At 52.7% G+C, this 23,257-nt stretch overlaps 3 protein-coding genes across 3 annotated transcripts in view; 1 reads left to right on the forward strand and 2 right to left on the reverse strand.

Annotated features, from left to right (window-relative positions):
• The window catches only part of WBP1L (WW domain binding protein 1 like), a 58,298-nt gene extending 50,327 nt beyond the window's left edge, over window positions 1–7,971 (reverse strand). The window contains exon 1 of the mRNA XM_050339976.1: window positions 7,855–7,971. Within this exon, the coding sequence (XP_050195933.1) occupies window positions 7,855–7,941 (87 nt within the window). The 5' untranslated portion in view covers window positions 7,942–7,971. The remainder of the gene's footprint in view (window positions 1–7,854) is intronic.
• Window positions 7,972–11,265: 3,294 nt separating this feature from the next.
• SFXN2 (sideroflexin 2) lies at window positions 11,266–18,468 on the reverse strand. Its single transcript, XM_050305321.1, has 11 exons — window positions 17,275–18,468; window positions 16,799–16,969; window positions 15,648–15,746; window positions 15,411–15,486; window positions 15,248–15,333; window positions 14,478–14,538; window positions 14,340–14,406; window positions 13,739–13,788; window positions 13,381–13,430; window positions 13,097–13,144; window positions 11,266–12,689 (listed from the first exon to the last, which is right to left on the reverse strand). The coding sequence occupies exons 1-11, from the start codon at window positions 17,433–17,435 to the stop codon at window positions 12,590–12,592; spliced, it is 969 nt and encodes a 322-aa protein (XP_050161278.1). The 5' UTR covers window positions 17,436–18,468; the 3' UTR covers window positions 11,266–12,589.
• Window positions 18,469–18,801: 333 nt separating this feature from the next.
• Window positions 18,802–23,257, forward strand: part of ARL3 (ADP ribosylation factor like GTPase 3) — a 30,390-nt gene continuing 25,934 nt past the window's right edge. Inside the window, exon 1 of the mRNA XM_050338638.1 lies at window positions 18,802–18,887. Coding sequence (XP_050194595.1) covers window positions 18,885–18,887 — 3 coding nt within the window. The 5' untranslated portion in view covers window positions 18,802–18,884. The remainder of the gene's footprint in view (window positions 18,888–23,257) is intronic.

Consider the following 23,257-nt stretch of genomic DNA (forward strand, 5'->3'; position numbering starts at 1 on the left):
CAGGGGATAATTTATGCAACAGAATGGCCTCAACTTCTGGATGGAGAAGACATGCAGTTCCTGTGGCTTCCTGTTGGCAATCATCCACCACCTGGGATTTAAAAGAGGATCCCACATAGAGAAAGAGGTTTTAAAAAAATCAAGCAACCACTGATACAGTATAAACAAATAAAAATCTTATTACAAAGGGTGAGGAATACAGAACTTGGCAAGAGAGATGACTTCTGCATATTTTGCACTCCTTCCATATCAGGACTCTGGTGTGGCTGCCACAATTACACCACTGATTTGACTGACAGCATTATCCCAGACTGGAGTGATTATGAGCTCTGGTTTCATAAAAAGTAAAAAAGTCTCTTGTGGACAACAGTACCTGCCCTGCTGGTCGTATCTGTGTGCTTGGACACAAGAGAAAAGAGTCATTCAGTTCTGCTCATTAAAAAGCCTCTGTATCCTCTTCGAGTATCTTCCCTTACTCCAAAGGAACACTTGACACCTTTTACACAGGGAAAGCTCAGGATGGTTAGTGAGATTCCTGGCAAAACACACTCCTCATAGCTGTTTCTACAGCTTATCAAGCCTTTTCCCCTTCAATTTACTTTTCAGACATTGGGAGTCAAGAAGAAAACCAAAATTAGCTCTGTAACTACTGCAGCTCCATAAAGCTGACCTCCCATCAGTTTGTTCCACCAGGTTGACTGACTTAGCAGGCTCAGAAACTGTGAGCTCCACCTGAGGCTTTGGAAGAAGCCAGGGCATATATCAAGTCAAGTCAATCCAACTCACGTTTCCAGTGCTAATGAGCTTGCAAATGTAGCTTCTCACTCACAGATGACTTCCTGTTTGTTTGGGTTTTTAAAAGTGTCTCTATTCCTACCTCTTTCCAGGAATTCTGGTGAAACCTTAGGCATCTTTGAGGTCTCTTCCTATCAAATTTGGTTTAAGTTAGCCAGTAGCTTCAAGATTAATGAGGAGACAGACATTGATAACTGCATAAAGCTCACCTCCTTCTGTGAACTATCTTCTTTCATTGATAAAATCCTTTTCCTGCTCAAGTCACTCTCTGTCCCACTCCGGGATATTTAGCAAATCAGTATCTTGACAAGCTCCCTCAGCCTGAATTAGAGCCAGGACAGGGTTAGTTTTCGCTTTGACCATATTCCCTCCCAGATCTCAAAAATAAACCCTCACAAAAAACAAAACAAACAAAAAAACCCCAAACCAAAACACAAAACCCCAAACCCAAACAAAAAACAAACCCTTAAGTTGCCCCTGAAATTTCTATTACTGCTTTGCACACATCAAAACCAGAGATGACATAAAACCACATCACCACTAGAAGTAACAAACTTCCACCTCATAATAGTGGAGAAGATTAAAGAAGGAAATAAGGGAGAATCCTTTTCTTCACTGCTAGCAGATCTTTCCTTTCTTGAGGTTCACTCTTTCCTCTGCTAGACCTAATGACTGCAGACAGGATCCTAAGGTCTTGATCCTCTATGAGAAAAGAAAAGCTCCCTGTTATCCCTTATTTTCCAAACCCAGTACCCTGCAGCTTGTCAGTCTTGGTAGCTGCTTGCCACACCCACACCTCTGCAACCCACTGTCAGCAAGAGGCCAACAGCATTTTAAATGGCAAAAGCCCTGTCCCCTGATGCACTGGGGATTTCTTCCAAGCTAAAGCCATCACTTGACAGCAAGCCTCCAGTGCACTGTCAGTGGCTGGATTTGGTTTAAAATATGCTGGCATTAAACTGCTTGTGAAGAAGGAAAAGTCAGAAAACTGCATCTGAATCTCCTACACACCCCAGTTCTCACATCCTTTTCTTTGGATCAGCCTCGGGCGATGCCAGGTGGATGCTGACAGGCTCTGCAAAGAAGGCCTGCAGACCAGCAGCACCACAAGATGCCTCCACACAAAATAAAGTCTCTCCTTTCTATTTGCAGGTGTTGTTCAGGGCACAGTGTTGGCCACACTGGCACTAAATGGTTTGGCCTGCTGTCTCAGCCCACCAGCATCACCTCACTTTGCACCCAGCAAGCTCCTGCATGCAAAGTGCTCTGCTACACTTTCACAAGCCATTGCAGAGACCACAGCCATCATCTAAAAATAATACTGGGGGCAGTGATCCCACTGATAATCACATCATTAGAGGAGAATCAAATTCCTCCCTGTTCAAGCAGATAAACAGCAGGTCTCTGCAGCACCTTGAGTCTTCCTTTGCAGTCAAAGAGTATCTGCAAAATCATACAAAAAGCTTCATTTTTGACTGCCATACCAACACGCTTCTTGTAACAGAGGTAAGGGCATGCAATTCCTGCTTAGCAAGCCTGTTCTCTCCAGCCAGTTGTTATTTCAGGCATGTTTATTATGTGCTCTGTTCACAGGCTCAGCCACACAGAGCTCCATTGCCACAGGTGTTGGCATCTCAAAACCTCTCTTCTTAGCTGTGGGCTTTCTAATCACGTAAGACAGCAGGGAGAGGGAGGGACCCAACTTCCCTGTCAGCATCTCTCCATGAACTCATACAGGAGTACCATCCCTCCCCCTGTGCTCACTTTCTCCTGACTTGGAAGCACAGACTAAAACCTGGCGCAATCAAGTTGTCCTGTAACATGCAATGAGTATCTCTGCCCTCTGAGATTGTCACCAGCCCTGCTCCAGAGACATCTCTGACATGCTGAGTTCTTTCTCCCACGTTGCAATAACAGCAGTGCAGCTTGCCAGGCTGTTTTGGATTCATGAACCCCCCTCAAACAAATGCAAGACAGGAGTGTGTAGAGCCACAAAGTCACAGGTTAAATGCATTAATAAGCTGAGAAGATTCCTATGCAGCTAACCGGAAAGGGCAAATTCTTACCCTGTCCCCTGTAAAACAGAGCAGCTCAGCTCAGAGGAACATCCCCAAATCTGGTACCAAATACACCCGCTGTCAGGAGAGAGAACAAAAGGCCACGTGCAGCTCTGCATTACTGAAACTGCAGGACATGCCTGACAAGGAGACATTTGTGTAGGCACAGCCACAACCACAGGGCACATCAGAGACAACACTGAATGGAGAACTAGGCCAGAGGATCACTAGCCCAACAATAGCTTTTTGCCACAAGCTACTGTCTGTTCAATCATGCCAATCCTCCCAATATGACTTAAGGGGGGGAAAAAAAGCAAAAAGAAAAGGTAGGCGGTTTGCATTTACTAAATATATTGCCCATTACCTCAGAAGATGGCCATATGTTTTCAGATTATAAAGAAACACAAATTATTACAGACATTAATGCCTTTCTAATACCATAGAAAGACAAAGGTGAACTTCAGCATAACCCTGGGTTAATGCAGGCTGACAGAGCCATATAAAAGAGTACAGTTTCCACTTTTGCCTGCAGAAAAGCAACTGCTGAAGATGCTTAGAGGAGTGGCACCTTTAGGAATCAAAGAGAGGGTTCAATGGGCGTTTGAGCCAGGGTTGAGTAACTGCTGTTGAAATGTGGTCAAACACAGAGCACATCCATTCCTCTGCCTCACTAGAGGGGCTGATGGCAGGATCACCACTTTGGGCAGGATCCCTGCTGCCCAGCAGCACTGCACACAGCAGAGCCACTGCTCAGGGATGCTCCCACCAGCCAGATGAGGTTGACCTGGCTCAACAGGCTGGGAGGATGGAAAAATCCCCAACCACATCGAAACAACTCTGGCAGATGAAACTTTCCAAGTTCCCTTCCAGCACAGCACAACTCCTCAACAGCTGCCCAAGTTTATTCTTAAAGAGGTGTTATATTTTTGCTAACTAATATTTGCAGGGTGGCAGGGAAATTTTCAGAAAGGCAATGACAGGTCCCAGAGCTGCCTTGACTCTGCTGAAGAAAACTGCCACAATCCTCCCCAGCATTCACTGGATGTTTTCAGACCAGGCTTTCATCTGCTGCCCAGCTCCAGAGATGCAAGGAGAAATCCTCACAGCATTGTGTGTAATTGTGAGGGCAACTCACAAACAAAATTTAATCATTGGGAAGGTATGCTATACAGATGAGACACTGGAGTTCACGGTGGTATAATAATCACAGAACGAGCAGTCCTTAATCCAGCCCTGCACAGTTATTTAGAGGTTCCTGTTCTGAGCAAGTACACCACGTACTTTGATCTCTGCTGCCTCCTGCCAAAACTGTGGAAATTAGCAAGCCAAAAACCAAGAGTCACAGACAAAGATGTCATGGCAGACAAAACAGATACTATGGTTATATAAGCAGCTCTCCTCCTGAAGGACTCTGGTGCACTTTGGGAGAGATTGAAGGTCAATTATAGCTAATTACCTTTACCTTAATCATAAAAGCTGCTTTAAATTTACAGATAAGGAGCCTCTATTCCATGAGAGCAATTGAAACTTTGCTGTTCAGTTCACAAACTACCTGAAGTGATGCTCTGAAAGGGCTTGAATCCTGCCACACTATTGTATGAAGCGTAGTAACTCCACATTGGTGCAATCAGAGCTGTGGTCACATCCTTGGACAGAAACTCTGTGTTACAGGGGTGTTAGCCACACTGACAGTCATGCTGAGTTCTTCCTTAAAGCAAGGATCTTTGTCACACACGATGAATCATGCCTCAAGTCACAGCACTGCAAGTAAACTCTTTAATTTGGGATGAAATTGGTCTTTAAGAGCATGCTTCTGCTACATTTTGGCTCAAAACCACCTTGTTAGAGAAAGACGGATTCCGCAGACTTGTCACATAGTTAACATTCACTTAAATCTCTTGTTTTTAAAGAAAACAAAAGTTGAGAAAACTATGTGATAATTAAGCTGCAGGCATGGGAAGCAGACAGATAGTTCAGGCGGTCAAATAACCTTTATTCTGCCCTGTAGAGGCAAACTACAATAGAAAAATGATTAATGGTTGAGATTTTTCATTTAAAAATTGATCCAGTTCACTTAAAAATGTATTAATTTTGTATTTCCTTTTCCTTCAAACCAGAGGGGAACAACCAGCTAAGGTGTGCTGCTAAGGCTATACTTCTATGCCTAGATAAAACTGAGCATGGCTTGATTTCTTCTTCCTTGACATTTATCCTGATTTTATTACATAACTGCATTATTCTGCTTGTAATCTACTGATAAATGCTTCAACTCCAGTTAACAGAGCTTTGTGCTCGTAATATCAAATGAAAGTGCAATAAATAGTCATGGAGGCAGATAAACAACTTGGTTTCAGGATAGTGATGAGCTAAATATCTCCTTTCTCCTCTATCCACCTTAGTCTAAAGAAAGGTCTTTGACGATCCTGGGCAGCCTGGACTTATTTTAACCTGAAAAATCAGACCCTTCTGCAGAGCACAGTGTGTTCTCGGGAATGTTTGTTCAGTGCAGCTAGGCAGTACAGCTCCACCTCCTGAATTATTTAGAGGACACATTTCCTGCAGCACCTCCAAGCCTTAGACCACCAACTCTGTGGGACAGTTCTTCCAGGTGTGTGGGACAGTTCTTCCAGGTGAGGAGGGACAGGCCCTGAACAAGAAGCAGAAGCTTCCCCAAAAGCAGAAACAAGCAGAGCAGAGCAGGTGTCTGCAAGACAGATAGAAGTAGACAGCAGTCACCAGAGGCAGCAAGGGCAACAACACTGGAGAGAACAAGAGGCAAATGCTGTCAGGGTTTCACCTAGAAACACAGGAACTCCTGGTGCAGAGATCTTTTAAGTCCAACGCTGTCCCTTTGAAGGGTTTCTCTACAAACCCATCAGCTCTGAGGAAATCGGGCTCTAAGGCAACACCAAAGCAGATGAAGTTTTGTTACATACTCATTTTCAAGACCCTATATTACCACTCTTGGTTTTGAGTGGGCAGCTGTCAATCTCTATGCAGTGAGATAATACCAGTCTTTTGACAGACAGAGTCTACATTTAAGATCTAAAATAAACTGTGAGAGTTTTATATAGACAAACTATGGAAAGGAAATGAGTAAAAGATGCAACCGTATCCAAGTGCTCTTAAAGAAAACGTAGGCAGCCAAAGCTCTTCTCTCCCACACTCATGTATTATACCACTCAAGACTTATTATTTTAGGATTATTTCCGGTGCACTGACTGGAGAGGACATCCACAAGTCACATATGCAACTACTCCACAAGCAACCTAGCTGTAAGATTGCTTCCACACCCTTCTCCTTTTCCTTTCCTCCTTTTCTACTTCCTATTCCTTTGACTGATGTATAAGCTGTGTGAGGCAGGGAGCATCTTGCACTGTCTTCAGAGTACGTATGGCATTTTTATTAGCACATGTAGGGTTGAAGACATTCACAGCTTCCATACAGATAATCCCACCACCTGATCACTGCTCACAGCTGGAACGTCACAAGAACCAGAGAGCAAAACGGATCCGAGAGGTACCTTTGGTTTACGTGCCTCAGCCTGCAGACGAAACGGAGCAAGCACCAGGACCTCCATCTGTTAAAGGCAGTTGAGACAACATGGAAAACACACAGTTCAACACAATCCTGCACCTGGCTCGCTAGGGAAGGTACAGTCAAGCCTTAGCCACAGTGTGGCTGAAGGGGATTTGGGATGGCACTACCAACAGGGAATTACACAGCTCTCAGCATCTTAAAAAGAAGAAAATTCAAGAGGGAGGTAACATCGGTAATCATGGACAAACTCCTCACCTCCTCCTCCTCCTCCCGCAGAAGGATTGGGAAGTATTTCAATAGACCCCTTCCAGAAGGACACTGCCTTTCTGCACCCCTGGGAGATTAAGCACAATGCACCCCACAGCATGTGTGACCTACATCATCTCACCATCTCTGACCTTCGACAAATGCAAACCACAATTTTTACCTTACACAGAATACACCACATCAAACCAGAAGTCATCATATTCCATCTATGCTCTACATGGGGTGAAAAAGACAAATGAAAAGATCCAAGTTGTGCACAGGTCGCTTGGCCCAGTGCAGTCCTCTCCGAGTGTCACTGAGCACATAGCAAGGTGGGAGAGGTTTACAGGCGTCTACACTGCTGGACTCAAGACCATCACTGGAGATCTCAACAGCACCAACATTGCAGCATAGACAGGAAACAGAGTAAAGAGATGAAAAAGAGAGAATCAACTTCATTAAAACCCTTTCCAGGCATAATGAAGGCAGTAAGCAGGTGGTCAGAGACTACTAAGACAAGGCCTAGTTCCCCTCATCTCAGTTGAAACACGATCCCTCTTCCTTCCCCCTGCCCACAGGAGGTTTGCACAGAATCTCTTCTCTGCTGTTCCTGGCACGGGAGACCAGCTCACCTGTCCTGGGCAGCACCACTCAAGTCCCACTTCCCTGCTGACCCGGGTCCTCCGGCCAGCTGCCCCTCTGCCACCCTCCAGCTCACACCACACCACCTTCAGCACTGTCCCCTCACAGGTCACCTTGTTCCCTGTCACCACCCCCAAAAGTCACCTGCACCTCCACCCGCAGGCCCGCGCCAGCTCCAGCCTCTTGCCCTCACTACAGACACCTTTCCCACGGGCTCCAGTCAAACAGCTTTCTCCCTCGTCCTGCAGCCACCCTGCCGCACAAAGCCCTCCGAGCGGCACTGCCAGCCGCTCCTGGAGCCCCACACCCCCTCTCCGTCCCCACGGCACGCAGGGACCCCCGAACTCAGAGCTCTGCATCTCCTACACCCTCACTCAAGCCACGGCGCTGCCCAAACCTCAGGCGGGACCCCAAAAGCCTCTTCCCCCAGGCACCCCCCGCACCCCCTGCCAGCCCGCCGGACCCGCTGTCCCAAGGGCCGGCGCAGCCCCCGCGCCCACAGCCGCCCCCGCCCCAGGGACGCAGCCCCCGACACGGCGCGACCCCAGAGCCCCCGGGCCGCCCCCTCCCCTACCTGGGCGGGCTCCACGCCGGCAGGCAGCCCCTCGGGCAGGGCCTGGAGCAGCAGCAGGGCCATGGCGGCGCGGAGCCTCCTCGCCATCCCCCCCACCCCCCGCTCCCGCCTGCCCGGCCCGACTGCGGCCCGGGACGGGAGCCGAGGGGCACCCCGCGCCCGGGCCCGCCCCCGCAGCACGCCTATTGGGCGGGCGGTACGCCGCTCGGCTCGCTATTGGCTCAGCGCGCTGTCGCTTAGGGCTAAACCGTGGAGGGCGGGGTCTACGCCCTGGGGGCTGCCATCTTGAGTGTGGCGCAGCGGGGAGGGACCCAGGGGTGGGATCCAGGCCGCCATGTTGTGAGTGGCGGAACTGTCTGGAAAGGGGTGCGGGGGCCGCACCCCCCTCCAGTTGAACCCCGGGAGCAGAGCTGGACACTGCGGAAAGGGGGGCCACTGGCATCCTCTGGCTGCCACAGCCTCCCTGACACCCCGGTGGCAGCCAGGCACTCATCCTCCATTCACCTGGTCATTCCTGGGTACCATGATTCCGGCTCAGCCTCCTTCCACATTGTCCCAAATCCCAACAGCCCGCCCGGTCCTGAGGCATGGAGAGGGTGCTGGCATGGGTGCAGCAGCATGATGCTTGACTCGAGGTGTCCGGTGAGCAGTTTTGTGTTTGTGCCAGTCCCACTGGGAGACAGGATCAGCATGGAGAAGTTCTCCCACTGCGGCTGGATCCCAGAGTTTCCCCACATGGCGATCCCTCGCACTCCCAGGAGAAGTAGGGGCACCGGCACTCAGGATTAATTCACAGCTCCAGGGAGACAGCCAGTGTTTCTGGGGCAGTCTCAGAGGGTTTCCACTCTGCCACTCCCAGCATGCCAGGCAGCCTCTGTGCAGGATTGGCATGACAAGGTTTATAAGATGCTCAGATAACATGTTAAGAAAAGCCAGGAAAAAAATAACTGACTTAGCAGCTTATCTCCTGCCATGGCATTTTTCTGTCAGGGCAGTACTCAGGCACACCTAGGCCGGCCGGATCAGCTCAGCTGCCTGCCCTGGTGTGGGCGTTCACCCATTGCACATGGACCCTGCTCCCTCCTCGCTCTGTGGCAGCCAGTTCCCCAGTCTCCACCAGGCTTTGGGCTTGGAGCCGCGAGCCAAACCTTCCTGCTGGGACTGCTGGTGCCTCAGGGAGCCCACCAGCCCCCCATGCCTCCCTAGCCCCTACTGAGGTTCTGCTGCAGACCAACGTGACATCTTTGGTCCGGTTACCATTTGAAGGGAGGTTGTAAATGTGCTGGAGCACTGGCATTTCAGTCACAAACAGTTATTGAAGAAGCTTTAATCCTGTTCCCAGGTAGCCCTGAAATTAGAGGCACAGCAGGGAGATGGGCAGCGAGTTCACCAGTGCACAGGACAAGCCCAGATCAGGTGTGACTCATCACTGGAGAGCAATTAACGCTTGCTGCTCTTCCCAAGCGGGAATGAGTCTGGCTCTGACTCCTGGCAATGGGGTTTCCTTTTCTATTGCAATGGGAAATGGAGACAAGGCTGGCCTTGCATGGGGACTTGTTGGCCACAGCTTGGCAGGGACCCCTCTGCTCCCCAGTGAGACCAAGGCAGGCCAGGGAGTTACTGTGGTTTTGGGGAGAGCTGGGAGGCACAGGCTGCAGCAGCCATCTCCAGAGTGATGTGAGCTGCTGAGATGACTTGAAACCTTCCGGGGAGACTCCAGCTACAACCTACAAACCTAGAAACCCTGCTGAGCTAAACTGTCAGCTGGCATAAATCCATGTCGATCTGAAGAGAGAATCCACTGCCCTAAGCTCGAGGCGGGGGGAAGGTCTATCTTAAGGATCGTTTGGCAATTCTCTGAGCCCAGAGCAACCCTTTTCCTCTTGCCCATGAGCAATGCACTGCACCGCACTGTGCCCCACTCCCCAGGGCTGGGGGAGAGCTGATGCAAGATGGCAATAGCTCTTCAGAGGGTCTCCCTGCTCCATTGCCCCTCCAGCATGGCTGCGGACAGGAAAAAAAGGGTGGCAAAACAGCTGAGACTTTGCAATCATGGTCCCAGCCTTTGCCTCTTGTGGCTGCTGCCCCAGCATCGCTGGCTGCAGAACCCTCTGTCCTGCTGGGACTTCCCCAAACTGCCAAAGCAGGAAGGGTCAACAGCAAGAGCATGGCTGTGATGCACAGGGGAAGGGCAGTTTTAGGGTGCTGCAGCACATTGTTTTACAAGCATTGCCGTGCTCCCAAGCATGCCAGAGGCATCTTGGACCCAAACACAGCCCAGGCTGCTAGAGGTACCTTTCTGAAAGTCCCCAAAGCTGTTTTGGGTGCAGGATGAGAGCAGCTTGAGTTAAGGAGCTTAAGAAAAGCAGGGAGTGGAGGTGGCTCCTTGTGGCTTCTCCCCAATCCCACCAGGAGTGACATCTGTTTCACTTCATGTGCTTATCTTTTATTTTAATTGCACTTTAACAAGAGATCTAATAATGCCCAGGGAACAGAAACACAAGTTTGAACATGTTTTCCTACTTTCTGCTGGCCTATTAATTATTTCAGAGCTCTTTTACAGCTTTCTAGCTGTATCTGTGTGTGGTTGGAGACATTATGCTCTGCCTGTTGCAGCTTGGGCAGAAGCAATGCTGTGGATACAGCTTGGCCCTTTGAGAAGTACCTTTTGGGTTTGTCTGCTCTCTCTGTAGGAGCAGAGTGTTTAATGTGTCTCTACTCAGGCACGTAGCTGATGTGAGAATCCCCAGGGGATCTGGCATATATCCCTGGCTGGAGAGAGGCCATGGGGCTCTGGGAGCAGCCACATCGTATGGCTTGTTAGAAATATGCTTGTCCCACTGAGGGATGTTCATCAGCAAGCGGAGAGCCTGGGTGCAGCTGATTAAAAGCAAGGGTTTTAGCCCAGGACTTGGACTCCTTCCTCCTCCAAAAATAGGCTGCAGCAAACTCAAGCTGCTCTTCTTCAGGGTGGGAGAGGCCTCATGGCAGACCCAAGATAGCATCATGCAAACTCTGCCAGACCAAGAAGATAAACAGCACCCATGGGTGTAGGAAGGGTCACCCAGTGTCACCCCCCCAGTTCCCACAATGGGATAAGTGTCACCATGAGCACAGCACTATCACCTTTTGTAACTTGCCTTGGGACTGTTTGCAGCCTCAAGAACCATTTGAGGAATTCTGCACTGGACGCCCAAAGATTTCAGAATTCATGCCAGCCCTTACACTCTTCCTCCTTCCCCTGGCCCCTGTGCTGACCCTCACTCTGGTGCCTGGTCAGTCACAAAACCTGCACCTTTTCCCTTTCAAGGCAAGCATGAGACCCACATACCAAACCAGCCCAGCCCAGAGAACCAGACACACAGAGACCAGCCAGGAGCAGAACCCACAACTGTTTTTTAAAAATCACTGCATTTATTTTTCGACCTTCCTCTGTTGTTTGCAGTGCTGGTATTCAGAGCCCAAGTGAGTGCAGCTCTGTGAAAAGAAAGACAAGTAGCTACTGGAGAGGGTCCAGCAGAGGCCACAAAGAATGATGAGGGGTCTGGGGCATCTCTCCTATAAGGAGAGACTGTGGGAGCTGGTCCTGTCTGGGGAAGAATGAGAGAGGATCTCATCAATGCACATAAATATTGCAAAGGCAGGTGCCAAGAGGATGGTGCCAAGCTCTTTTCAGTGGTGCCCAGTGACAGGATAAGGAGCAATGGCCATGAACTAAACCACTAGAAGTTCCACTTCAACATGAGGAAGAAATTCTGTGCACTGAGGGTGGTAGAGCACCAGAATAGGCTGCCCAGGCAGGTTATAGAGCGCCCCTCTCTGGAGATATTCAAAACCCGCCTGGATGCCTTCCTGTGTCACCTGCTCTAGGCGAACCTGCCTTGGCACTAGATCATCTGCCTAGGCAGGCTAGATGATCTCCAGAGGGTCCCTAAAAATTCTGTGATTCTATGATGTCTGTGTCTTCTTCCCCCATCCAAGGGGGCACAGAGACAACTGTCCCCCAAGGCTGCAGGTCCATGGTCCTACCGTGGGGACAGTGAGATGCAGGACAAGGGTGACAGCTGGCTTTTGTGATCAGAGGAATGCAAAAATTAGAGCTTAAAAAACATTAGCTATTTCCTTCCTGGATTGTGGCAATAGCACAGTGAATAAAACCTGAACCTGAGAGCAAGGAAGGCGTAGTCCAAGCACTGACATCTGGACTTTGGGGTACTCCCTGTGCAGAGGGGCCAGGTCCCTTCGTGCCTGCCAAGGCATGATTCAGGTCTTGGTAAGAGGCTACTGTGGAGATTTAAGGCACGAATGTGGTTTGGTTGCTGGTACAATGGCAGGACAACTGCTTTCGGAATTAGAATTGTGCTCTGAGCTCCATGTGAGAGAGCCTGATGCCTTGTGGGGCCAAGTCCAGTGACCACAAAAGGCTCAGACAGGTTGGGCAGATCCTCCACCACTGGGCCAGTGGAGGAAGGCAGGCACTGCTCAGGGCAAGAGGAATGTGAGGAAGCAGGGACATGGCCAGCAGCAGATGAGGGAGGCTCAAGACCAGCCAAAATGCTGCAAGCTGGGCACACAGAGCCAGATCCTGCTTCTCCAGTGGAAGGAGGCAGCAGAGAAGATGCTGGGCTGGGGAGCAGATCTGGCTGGACTGTGCTTCTGATCCCCGCTCAGGGAACGTGGGACTGGTGGTGGCAGGGGGCTGGAGAGGTGTGATGGCTCCTGAGGTGGTCTCCTTTCACAGTCCCTTGTTAAAATAGACATACGGCACTTTGTCCCCGTGCTTGGCCACGATGCTGTCACGCAGCTCCAGCTCAAGGTCAGCCAGTGCAAGGGAGCTGTGGGGAGAGGGGGTAGACACTGAGACCTGTGATCCTCCTCCCCAGCCACCAGTCAAGCCACCCTCCCTCCCCACTGCCATTTGAGGCCCTCTGCATTCCCCGGGATCTTGCAGGCTAATGTCAAGACCCACTGCCCATCCCTGGCATCCACCACTCTGAGTGCTGGAGGGCACAGAGAGCTGCCCTTGGAGCTGCATGTCCCGTTGCTCCCAGTACAGAGCTCACAGAGGAGGGCAGGCACATGCTCTCCTGCTGCCCTGGGCACCAGCATGTACAGGAAAGCGCTGCCTTGAGTTGAAGAATGGGTGTCCATCATGCTTCTCCTGGGATGGGCAGAGGAGACCTAGGGGAGGGGGAAGTTTCACGAGGTTTCATGCAGGAGGGGAAAGCAGTGGGACAGGTACCATCTCTGTGGGAAGAGGGCACAGGCTGCTGGCACCATGAACAGGAGGCTGTGGAACAGAAGAGCCGAGCATTAGTGTTGGGGATTGCAGCCCATTTGCCCCCCAGCCACAGAGATCTCAGCCCAAGAGGTGCTGCTCACACCTTGTGACACCCAAAAACTGGGGAAAGCCCAGGCTGAAGGGCAAGCCTTTGCATTCCCCTGCTAGAAAAGAGGTATTTTTTCCAGCATCCCTTGGAGCCGTGCTCCAGGCACCCACAGGTGTTTGAGCAGTGAGATACTTACAAGCCTCCGCAGAGCAGCACCTGTAGAGGCCCATGGAGAACCCGGATTCGCTGCAAGAGAAGAGCTGGGATTGAGTCTCTGGTCCTCACTGCAAGTCCTGCTCAAAGTGTGGGCAGACTTCTGCCCTCAATGGTGCTGAAGGCCCAACACCTCCAGCGTGCCACCAAACACTGCCCCCTTTCACACCTTCTCCATGTCACTCAAGAGACCTTTGGTGTGTCGGTGACTTGAGCAGGGGGCAAAGCAAGCCAGGCTCTGGAAACCCCCATTTCATCCTCTGCATCTTGTCGGCTGGGAAGTAGGGCTAGGGCACCGCAAAACCCACTGGAAAACTCTGGTAGGGGAAATGTGAGCTCACCTGCATGAAGGTGAATTTCTCCAGCCGCTCCATGATGATGGGCAAAATAACTAGGAACAGAGGAAAAAGATCAGGCTCCTCCTGCAAGCCAGCCTGCAGGGCTCTCCCAGCAGGACTGTCCACCTGGAGGCCATGGCAGCAGCTAGTTGTGCTGAAGGCTACTGGGTGTTTGCTCACAGCAAGGACCTTAACCCACACACATCCATCACCCAGGCTGCATGGTCTGTGCCCCTCATGCTCCCAATCCCTCCGGCTAGGCTTGCAGCATGTCAAGGGTCTCATGAGGTGAGGGGATGCTGGGCTGCAGAGCGAGGGACTAGGGCCAGAGAGCATGAGATGTGTCCTTGTAGGGCCAAACTGCCATGAGAGCACCCCATGTCCCCCATAGGCTGTGGGTTGGGATGAGGAAGCCTGGGGGACTCTGACTGGAATAGGTAGGATAAGGAGATCAGCTCCATTTGTGGGATGAGACCAAATGACACCTGGGATGCAGCGCCACCCTCCCTCTTCTTCGTGGGGGAAACTGAAGCAGGGGAGGGCAGAGTAGTGGGTCCCAGAGGAGTCCTTGGTCCAGTCCTGCACTCTCCTGCTTTACACTCACTCATGCCTGGTGCTGCCATGGTGATCCTGGAGACCACAACCTGCGCGATGCCCTTCACTGCTGCCCTCTGCAAACAAAAGCAGCAGGTGAGCCCCTGCAGCGCCATGCCCCAGCCCGGACGTCCATCCCCAGACTCACCCTGGAGCGACCGAGCTCATTGTTGTCCCCATCTGTCACTGTGATCCCATTGATGATCTCCCTGAAGGGGACAGGCAGCCATGAATGAAGGCCAGGATGGTCGGGAAAGAGTAAGAACACAGCAGTGGGGTGAGGGAGTGCCAAGGAGGCCCTCTGTGCTGTGCTGGCACAGCAGCACCGGCTGCCCCCGGGGCACGGGGCTCCATCACCCCGGGGTGCTGTGGTCCCAGCCCAGCCGATGCTGCCATCTTCAGGGCACAGCTGTGAGCAGGATCCAGCCGTGCCAGGGACAGACACTGCCTGGGACCCACAGCCAAGCCAGGGGACAGTTCCTCACACAGCCCCCCACCTCCCTTGCTGCAATTTGTGGGGGATCTTAAGCAGCAAACACAGGTCTCCACATGGGCCCCACCTAGAGTGTACCAGCACCAGGATATCATGGACTGGGGCTCTCCCTTCACCACATGCAGGAGACCTTTGGGTCTGAGGGATCTTCCGGCCCAGATCCCAGAACAGCTATCCTCAGCCCAAAATACCTCTCCTGCTCCAGGCAGAGGCTGAGCCATCCCACCTGGCACCCTCCACCAGAGACACAGCACTGCAAAAACACAGACTCCCATTCACCTCCCTCCTATCCTCCCACCCTCTTCAACCCCTGGGGTGGGAATTTAAGGCAGGGCGACCAGGCAGCCCAGGAGCCCAGCTGCCACCAGGTTGCCTTGGGAAGGAGCTGGGTTCCTGGAGTGTCCCGTCCACTGCATGACACTTACTGTTGCCGCATCATGGGGATATTGACACAGTTGGCAGCAGCCACAGCTGCGAAGGGCACCCAGCGGGCCACCAAGGGGGGTGCTCGCTGTGGGAGACAGACTGGCATCAGTGCAGGAGGGCAGGATGTGCCCAGCTGCCCCACCTGGCCCTATCCTGGCATACCTTGGTGTAGAGATTGAGTCCCACCGCGGTGGCCAGGGCTGCACTGGTGGCCGTGACATATGCCACGCCGATTTGCCTGGACAGCGATTTCCAAAGAAAGGAGAGAACAGAAACACCAACTCTGACTCAACCTTCTTCCTTCAGTACCCAAGACAGAGCATACATAGGTGGCCTTTACAGGGTATCCAGGGGGGTGTCAACATAGAGGGTCCCCACCCTGTGTGTGGGATCACTCACCTCAGCGAGATGGGGGAGGCAGCATTACGGTTGGTGTAGTTGACGAAGGCATTGAAGGATTGATTCACCCACTGCCAAAAAACCACAGCAGGCACTGTCCTGCAGAGGAAAAGGACCAGGAGAGCACACAAAGGCTGTCATGGATGCCTAGCCTGTGCCTGTGGCCAGGCTTGGCAGTGAGCCAGCCAAGATACCCTGAATATACTTGTCATGGTGTCTCCAAAGGGAAACTGAGAAATGCTAGCAAAACCATGAGCCAGTGGCAGAGCTGGGAAATAACCCAGGAATCCTGGCTGCCCTAGGGCTTTGGGGATCACAGGAGGGGGTCTAGCCCTGCAGGGCACTCAGGCAGGGGTGGGAGATGCAGCTCTTGGCAGGGCGGCAGCCATCCTGCTGGGCTGAGATAAGCATTTGTCAAAGGGAACAGCAAGGGGGGAACACATGGGGACAGAAGTGGCTCTGGGGGACCAGGGTGCCTGGGCTCCTACTGGTGTCTCAGGAACATGGAAGTGGGGCAGGAAGGGACAGAGGGAGATGTGGGTTTGAGCAAGTTTTGGGATGAAGGAAAGTGGAGGTGGGCTGAGAAGAGGGTGACCAATTGGCACTGGGAGATCCCCCATCCAGACTGGACTCATCAGCAACTGTCAAACCAGTCTAGCCAAGAGAGGTGGGATTGGATGAGGATCCAGAGGGAAAGGAAGTGTAGGATCCACATACTCTGGAGACAGGATTGCTCATCCCCTCAGCCATTTCAGCAGGTAAATGCAGGGAGATGTCAGCAGGGGCTGGGGATGCTGAAGCAACCTGGCCTGGGGGCAGATTTGGTTCTCAGTTCTGAGGACTGCTACGGTCCACAGACCAAGCAAGAGCAGCAGCCAAGTAGGACTCGGTTGCATTAATCATTACAGGGGCTCTGGGAAGAGCTGAGCTGAGCTCAGTGTGAAGTGAGAGCATCCTCAGCGATGCCAGGGGCTGAGGGGATCTGTGATGCTTCCACCACAGGCTGGGTGCTGGGGACAGGGCACAGGGACACGCATGGGGCTTGGCCATGGGACACAGGCAAGCACAGCAGCCATGGGCATGCCCTGGGCAGTGCCCAGCCCCAGAGGAGGCAGATTGGATTTTGCAGCCTGGCAAACCCATGAGCTCACCGATAGAACTGAAGCATGCAGCCGGTGATGGCCATGCCCCCTGGCACCTGGAAGGACATCCTCCCGACGAGGTTCATCTTCTCACCGCTGTCAGGGTGGAAGGCTGAGTCGTACAGCTTCTTGGCATAGAGCAGCTGCTCCTGGCTGCTTCCTGGTGGCACCAGCCCGGCCCTGAAAGCCCAAAGCCTATCAGGGAAAGCTGCACAGACCTGCCAGCACCTGGCACTGCCGGGGCGCAGAGCCCCGGGCATCACACATGAAAGGCAGAGGAAACATCTCCCATGAGAGATACATGTTGCAGCTTAAGGCTCCTGGGAAAAGCCTGGGAAACTCCCAAAACTGCCTCCAGGGGATGTTACCTCACAGGGTACCTGCTTGAAAATGACTGCCTCCATCCGCTGCAACACTGCAGAGTGGTCAGGTATGGCCACGGGCACAGGGAAGGCACCTGCCCTGGCTGTACCCCTGCCCCTCACCTGCAGCCTTCCACCAGGGCCTTGGCCCGGTCCAGCTCCTCCTCCGGCACCAGCACTGTCCGTGGGTCGGTGATGTTGAGGAAATGCTTCAGGCGTCCGACAAAGGTGCTCTGGTCCCAGCGTGGGGCATCAATGTTGAAGCCAAGGGGAACAGTGGCCATTTTGCTGTGGGTCTGTGCAGGGGAAGAAGGTGGCTCGGTAGGATCCTGCCTTGCTTGCTCGTTGAGAGCAGGCCTGCCACGGCCACAGGAGCGGTCAGCTGGGTGAGGGCCAGGGCAGGTTTATGTTTAACAGGACAGTTGGACTTTCAGCAGTCCTGAGCCTGAGAGCCTCTTGCACCCCTGCTGCCAGCAGAACACTGCAGCAAGGCTGCTCCTCCACACATCATCTTGCTTGCATGGGGTCCCCCCAGCTGTGCTGCCCCTCAAAGCACCCAGAACCCCCTCCTTGGGGTGGGACATGCTGCACAGCACTGCAGGGCCCAGCTTGCCCCTCCCCAGGGCTGCACAGCCCTGCCCTGCGAGCACTCTCACAGGGGAACTACACTGCACCCCTGTCTGTGCACAGCACCACACCCCCACACCACACTATGTTCCCCCAGCACCACCCTGCACATCCCTGCACTGCCGTGGCACTGCCCTTGAGAGCTCCCCAGGGACCTGCGCTGCATGCCCACCGTGGCATGGAATCAATTAGGCGGGAAAAGAGATCATGGAGTCCAACCTATGGCAGAGCACCACCCTGTCAACTAGACCACGGCACTAACTGCCATGTCCAGTCTTTCCTTAAACACCTCCAGGGACAGTGACTCCACCACCTCCCTGGGTAGCCCATTTCAACATCTAACCACCCCTTCTGTGAGGAAATTTCTCCTAACATCCAATCTAAACCTCCTCTGGCACAGCTTAAGGCTATCCTATCTCTAGTTCCCTGGGAGAAGAGGCCGACCGTCACCTGGCTACAACCTCCTTTCGGAGAGTAGTAGAGAGCAATAAGGTGTCCCCTAAGCCTCCTTTTCTCCAGGCTAAACACCCCCAGCTCCCTCAGCCGCTCCTCATAAAACCTGAGCTCCAGACCCTTCAACAGCTTCGTTGCCTTTCTCTGGAAAGCCCGGCCCGGGCCGGCACAGCACAGTACGGCTCAGCACACCCCCGACCGGCCACGGCCCGGCCCGGTTCAGCTCAGCTCTGCGCGGCCCCGGACACCACACCCACTGTCCCGGCCCGCCGTGCCGTGCCGAGCCGTGCCGAGCCGAGCCGTGCCGTGCCGTGCCGAGCCGAGCCGAGCCGTGCCGAGCCGAGCCGTGCCGTGCCGTGCCGAGCCGTGCCGATGCCGAGCCGAGCCGAGCCGAGCCGAGCCGAGCCGTGCCGTGCCCACGTGTCCCACCTGCGCTTCCCGGGCCGCGCTCCCGCCCACGTGTCCCGCCCCCGCGCGCCGCGCTCCGGCGCGTGGACCCCCTCAGCCAATCACGGAGCCCCGAGCGGCCGCGCCCACCTCCCCCCGTCGGGGCCGCCCTCGTGCGCATGCGCTCGTTGTAGCCCGGTGGCGCGCACGCCGTGCGCGGGGCGGTGTGACGCAGTTGCCCATGGTAACCGCGGGCCGCGCCGAGCATGGTGAGCGGGGCGGGCCCGCCGGGCCGGGGCGCGGGGGCTGGGGGCCGGGGCGCCGCCACAGGGGACCGTGGGGTAACGAGGGCCGGAGGCACCACCTGGAGTCTGTCGGGCCCGGCCGGGGCCCGGGGCAGGCGTTGGCGGGCCTGGGGCCGCGCAGGGGTTTGCGGAGCCCAGGAGGATGGACCAGGCTCTGCTGGGTGATGCCGGGCAGTAGGGCACAGGGCGGCGGGCACGAGCAGATGCAGAGGATGTTCCTCCACCTGAACTTCTTTACTGTGCGGGTGACCACGCACTGGAACAGATTGCCGAAAGAAGATGTGGAGTTTCCCCTCACTGGAGAAATTCCAGAACCGTCTGGATGCAATCCTGTGCCACGTGCTCTGGGATGTCCCCTGCTTGATTAGGGAGGCCAGACCAGGTGACTCGCTGTGGTCCCTTCCAGCCTGTCCTGTTCTGTGATGCTGTGACACCCACCTGGGAGTCTGGCAGTCCTGGGATCTGAGTGCCCACCTGGGGAGTGGAACAAGGACCTAGTGGAGCAGGGGTGTCCGGTCGGGAGTGGGCGGCCCTGGGCTGTGGAGGCTGGGGGCACCCAGGCAAAGGGATGGGAACAGTGTAAATTTGTGGCCTCCAGCCATGGGAGACCCTATCTGGGGCCCTGGCAGGACACAGAGATTACAGGGGACGTGAAGAAGGGGGTTGAGTCCAGAGAAGGGCAACAAAGCTGGTGAAGGGTCTGAGCACAAGTCCTATGAGGAGGAGCTGAGGTTGTTTATCCCGGAGAAAAGGAGGCTTAGGAGGGACCTTGTCACTTTCTACAACTACCTAAAAGGGGGATGTAGCCAGATGGCAGTCATCCTCTTCTCTCAGGCAACTGGTGATAGGATGAGAGGACATAGTCTTAAGTTGTGCCAGCAGAGGATTAGATTGGACATTAGGAGAAAGTTCTTCACAGAAGTGATTAGATGTTGGAATGGGCTGCCCAGGGAGGTAGCGGAGTCACTATCCCTGGCGGTGCTCAACAAAAGACTGTACGTGTCATCTAGTCCCACGGTCTAGTTGATGTGGTGGTGTTGGGTCGTAGGTTGGACTCAGTGATCTCAGAGGTGTTTTCCAGCTTAATTGATTCCATGAGTTGGATCTTGGCAGGGGCTGGGAGACCTGAGGGTGCTGTGGGGGGATGGGATCAGCCTGCCTGTAGTTGATTCAGTCAAAGTCTGGAAGGCGTGATAGAGGATTGGGTGCTTGGGAGGGCAGGGCAGCATGATGGCAGGCTCTGGGCTGAGGAGGGAAGGAGCAATGGAAGAGCCTGGCAAGGATGGAGGGCAGTGTTCAGGGATTGATTATGAAGAATCTTGAACCAGCTGTGACTGTAAAGGGACACTGGACAGCCCAACCAAGGTGGGAGGAGGACACCCTGTGACCTGAATCCTGTCTGTAGGAGTTGATTGAGGGAGCTACTGGAGAGCTTGGTGAGGTGTAAGGCCTGGTTGTTGGTAAACAACCTTAAAAGGGGAGTTCAGTCATGGCAGAGAGGCCTGGATGAAGGGGTTGCATGTTCAGGGATGGGCAGGACTGAAACAAACTACTCAGAGGCTGAAAGAAAACTGCCAGTTGGGTGGGATGGACAGTCTGGTGAGTCACTGGGAAAACCCAGTCAGTGTTGGCTGGCTAGGATACTTTGCTGGGATCTTTTGTGCCCTGGGGGTTTCTGCCAAGAGCTGGGGAGATGAGAGACAGTCTGGGTTGAAAAGAAAAAATAAGAATATACTGGGGGGAGGGATGGAAATGGAGCTTTGGTGCTGATGGGAGAAAGAGAGATCCCAGGGAGAAAAGAAGTGTTGGAGGAGAGAAATTAATTGTTTGAGAGGTAGCAGTGTGGATTGAAGGAAGAAATGGAGGTCTTGGGTGGAGGGCAGTGCTGGGAGACAGGTAAGGTGGTGAGGGCACAGTTGAGGTTGTGGGAAGGTTGGATGATGGACCAGGGTGTTGGAAACGTGTTGGGTTTAGATGCCAGAATAGTTGGGGTGGGACAAGTGGGATGCAGGCAAAGTCTAGTGAGGACTGGAAGGAAGGGTTGGGTCTGTGGATGAAGGGTGGTGAGAGAGAGGTGATGTGGGTGGGGAGCAGCTGCTGAGGATGCAGCGTGAGCAGAGAGCACAGACAGAAGGAAATAGCAATAGGGAAGGAGATTTCCCAAGGGCACAGCTTTATTTTGTCCAGGAGCCCTCTGGATCACAAGTTGGACTCATGCAAGAGGACAGCATGGGAGGATGTATAAGCAAGAGCAGTAAAGGCAGCTTCTCATCTTCACTGGGTTAATTCTGGCTACATCCCCACCTGCTGGGCTACAGAGAGGGAGATTGAGATGAGGCCTGTGGGATCTGCTTTGTTTCAGATGAGTTGGTGATGGAGCATGTCACACCAGACACTGAAGCCATCACAGGGTGGACATCTGCTGTAAAGATGAGGGCAGCTGCTTCCAGCAGTGCAGTGCTTTGTAGGACACATTTGGCCTGCAGCTGTCAAATCTGCTCTTCTGCCTTATGATGTCCCGATAAGCTGGTGTAGTCTGGGATCTGGCTGCTCTTATCCAGGCGCTTTGTGTGTGAAGAGGGTGGACTGGGTGTTCTCCAGTGCTCGTGTTATTTGATACAGCATTTTACTGCCTCTTTGTCTATTTTCCACTTCTGGGAGTTGTTTTCTGAATTGTAACCTCTCAGGCAGGGTGGGTGGCACTTTGGGGTGCCTGGTGGACTGGCTGGACTGGCAGGACGCTGCACTGTCTCTCTAGATTCCCAACTTCCGCTGAAACAGAATTATCCTTCGTGGATAGAAATTCTGAAACAGCAACAAATGTATCCAAAGCAGCTGTGGCAACCCCCAGGGTGTGGGTCAGCAGTCAGAAATGATCCAGGCAGCTTGATGTAACAATTTACTGCTTGTCATCTGAGCTGTGGTAGCTGCCCGTGAGCGCATTCTGCCATGCCGTGATTGCGTTGGGAGGCACTTAAACCCCCTTCAACAACTGCTAGCTCCAGTAATGAGAGGGTTAATGCCGAGGTTTAAATTATTTCAGTGTTCATCCAAGTGAGTAGGTACAGAGGGGAAGTGTCTCCTTCTGCAGAGCATACCAGCATTTCTCACAGCTCTGGGGCAGGGGTGGTGGAAGGTCGTAGGTAGAGCATGGAGGGAAGGATGAGCATAAAACTGCATAGCATGAGAGACATGTAGCGCTGTAGTCTTTGGCACAGTTAAGCAGCATCTGTGGTGGGCACACAGCAAGGGCAAAGGGAGACTGCTGCATGAAAGGTTATGCTGCTTTCCAAAGTTTAGGAAATGCCGTGTGAAGCAGAGCTTGTGGCCTCCTCATCACTGTAATAACAATCTTTACCGAGAGAGATGGTATGTTATTGATAGATACTGGGGCCAGAGGATGGACGGTGTTCTTCTAAAACCATTGATTGAGGATGACATCATTATGTCAAAACCAGAATTGTCAAAGTGTGGCCCCATTTTACAGTTGAGGAAACTGAGTGATGGAGTGTCTAGCTGATGCTAGGCAGATCTGGTGGAGAGGATGAAATACCAGCATAGCTAAATGTGTAGTCAGGCATTTTTCTCCTGGTCTTGAGCTTGTGTTTCTAGGAAAACCAGCATTTATCTCTTGCCTGCTGTAGGTGTACCTCGTACCCAGAAATTCTTTCTATTATCCCTTGTTCTTTGGCAGTAAGGCTCTATTTAAAAAGACCCCATTAGAAAAAACATGCTTGCAAGGGTTTTAATAGTGCCTCACTACTTTAGTTTCCCAGTACAGTTCCATGTCATGTTTTTTGGTTTATTTTACTGATTGCTGAGAGGTTGATAGGAGAGACCACCTGCAGATAGGAGAGTATATCAGCTGCTGACCAAGACTTTGAAGTTCTGAAAGCAGACAAAGACTGCTGACATTGTCCAGTGCTGGGCATTCACTCTTCTCTGTGCAGGGCAAAATGCTTCCCTCAAACTTGCTAAAACCAAAGGAGTTTGATTTTAATTATGAAATGAGGATTCATGCTGGTATTGGTTAATGTATCAAACTGGAAAGTGCTGTGTGACCTCTTTGACAGAAAACTATGTTAGTAGGTTTGAGCTGAAAAAACTCTGTAGGTGACTTGACTCCATTAAATTTTGGATTTTAATTCAGGAAAGAAAGTCTGCATTGAATGACACCATATGGTGGAGACACGCAGCAAGCAAATGATTTTTTGGGAGTTTTGCCAGAGTAAGAAGTATTGAATAAACTGTGCTCAATAGATTAATTTACTTCGGTTGTATTTTGAAAAAGACTGGATGATTTTATGACCATTAGTGACATTTGCAGTTCTGCA

Source organism: Myiozetetes cayanensis, unplaced genomic scaffold (genome assembly GCF_022539395.1).
Source record: "Myiozetetes cayanensis isolate MyiCay16 unplaced genomic scaffold, myiCay2020 scf10, whole genome shotgun sequence".
Lineage (NCBI taxonomy): Eukaryota > Metazoa > Chordata > Aves > Passeriformes > Tyrannidae > Myiozetetes > Myiozetetes cayanensis.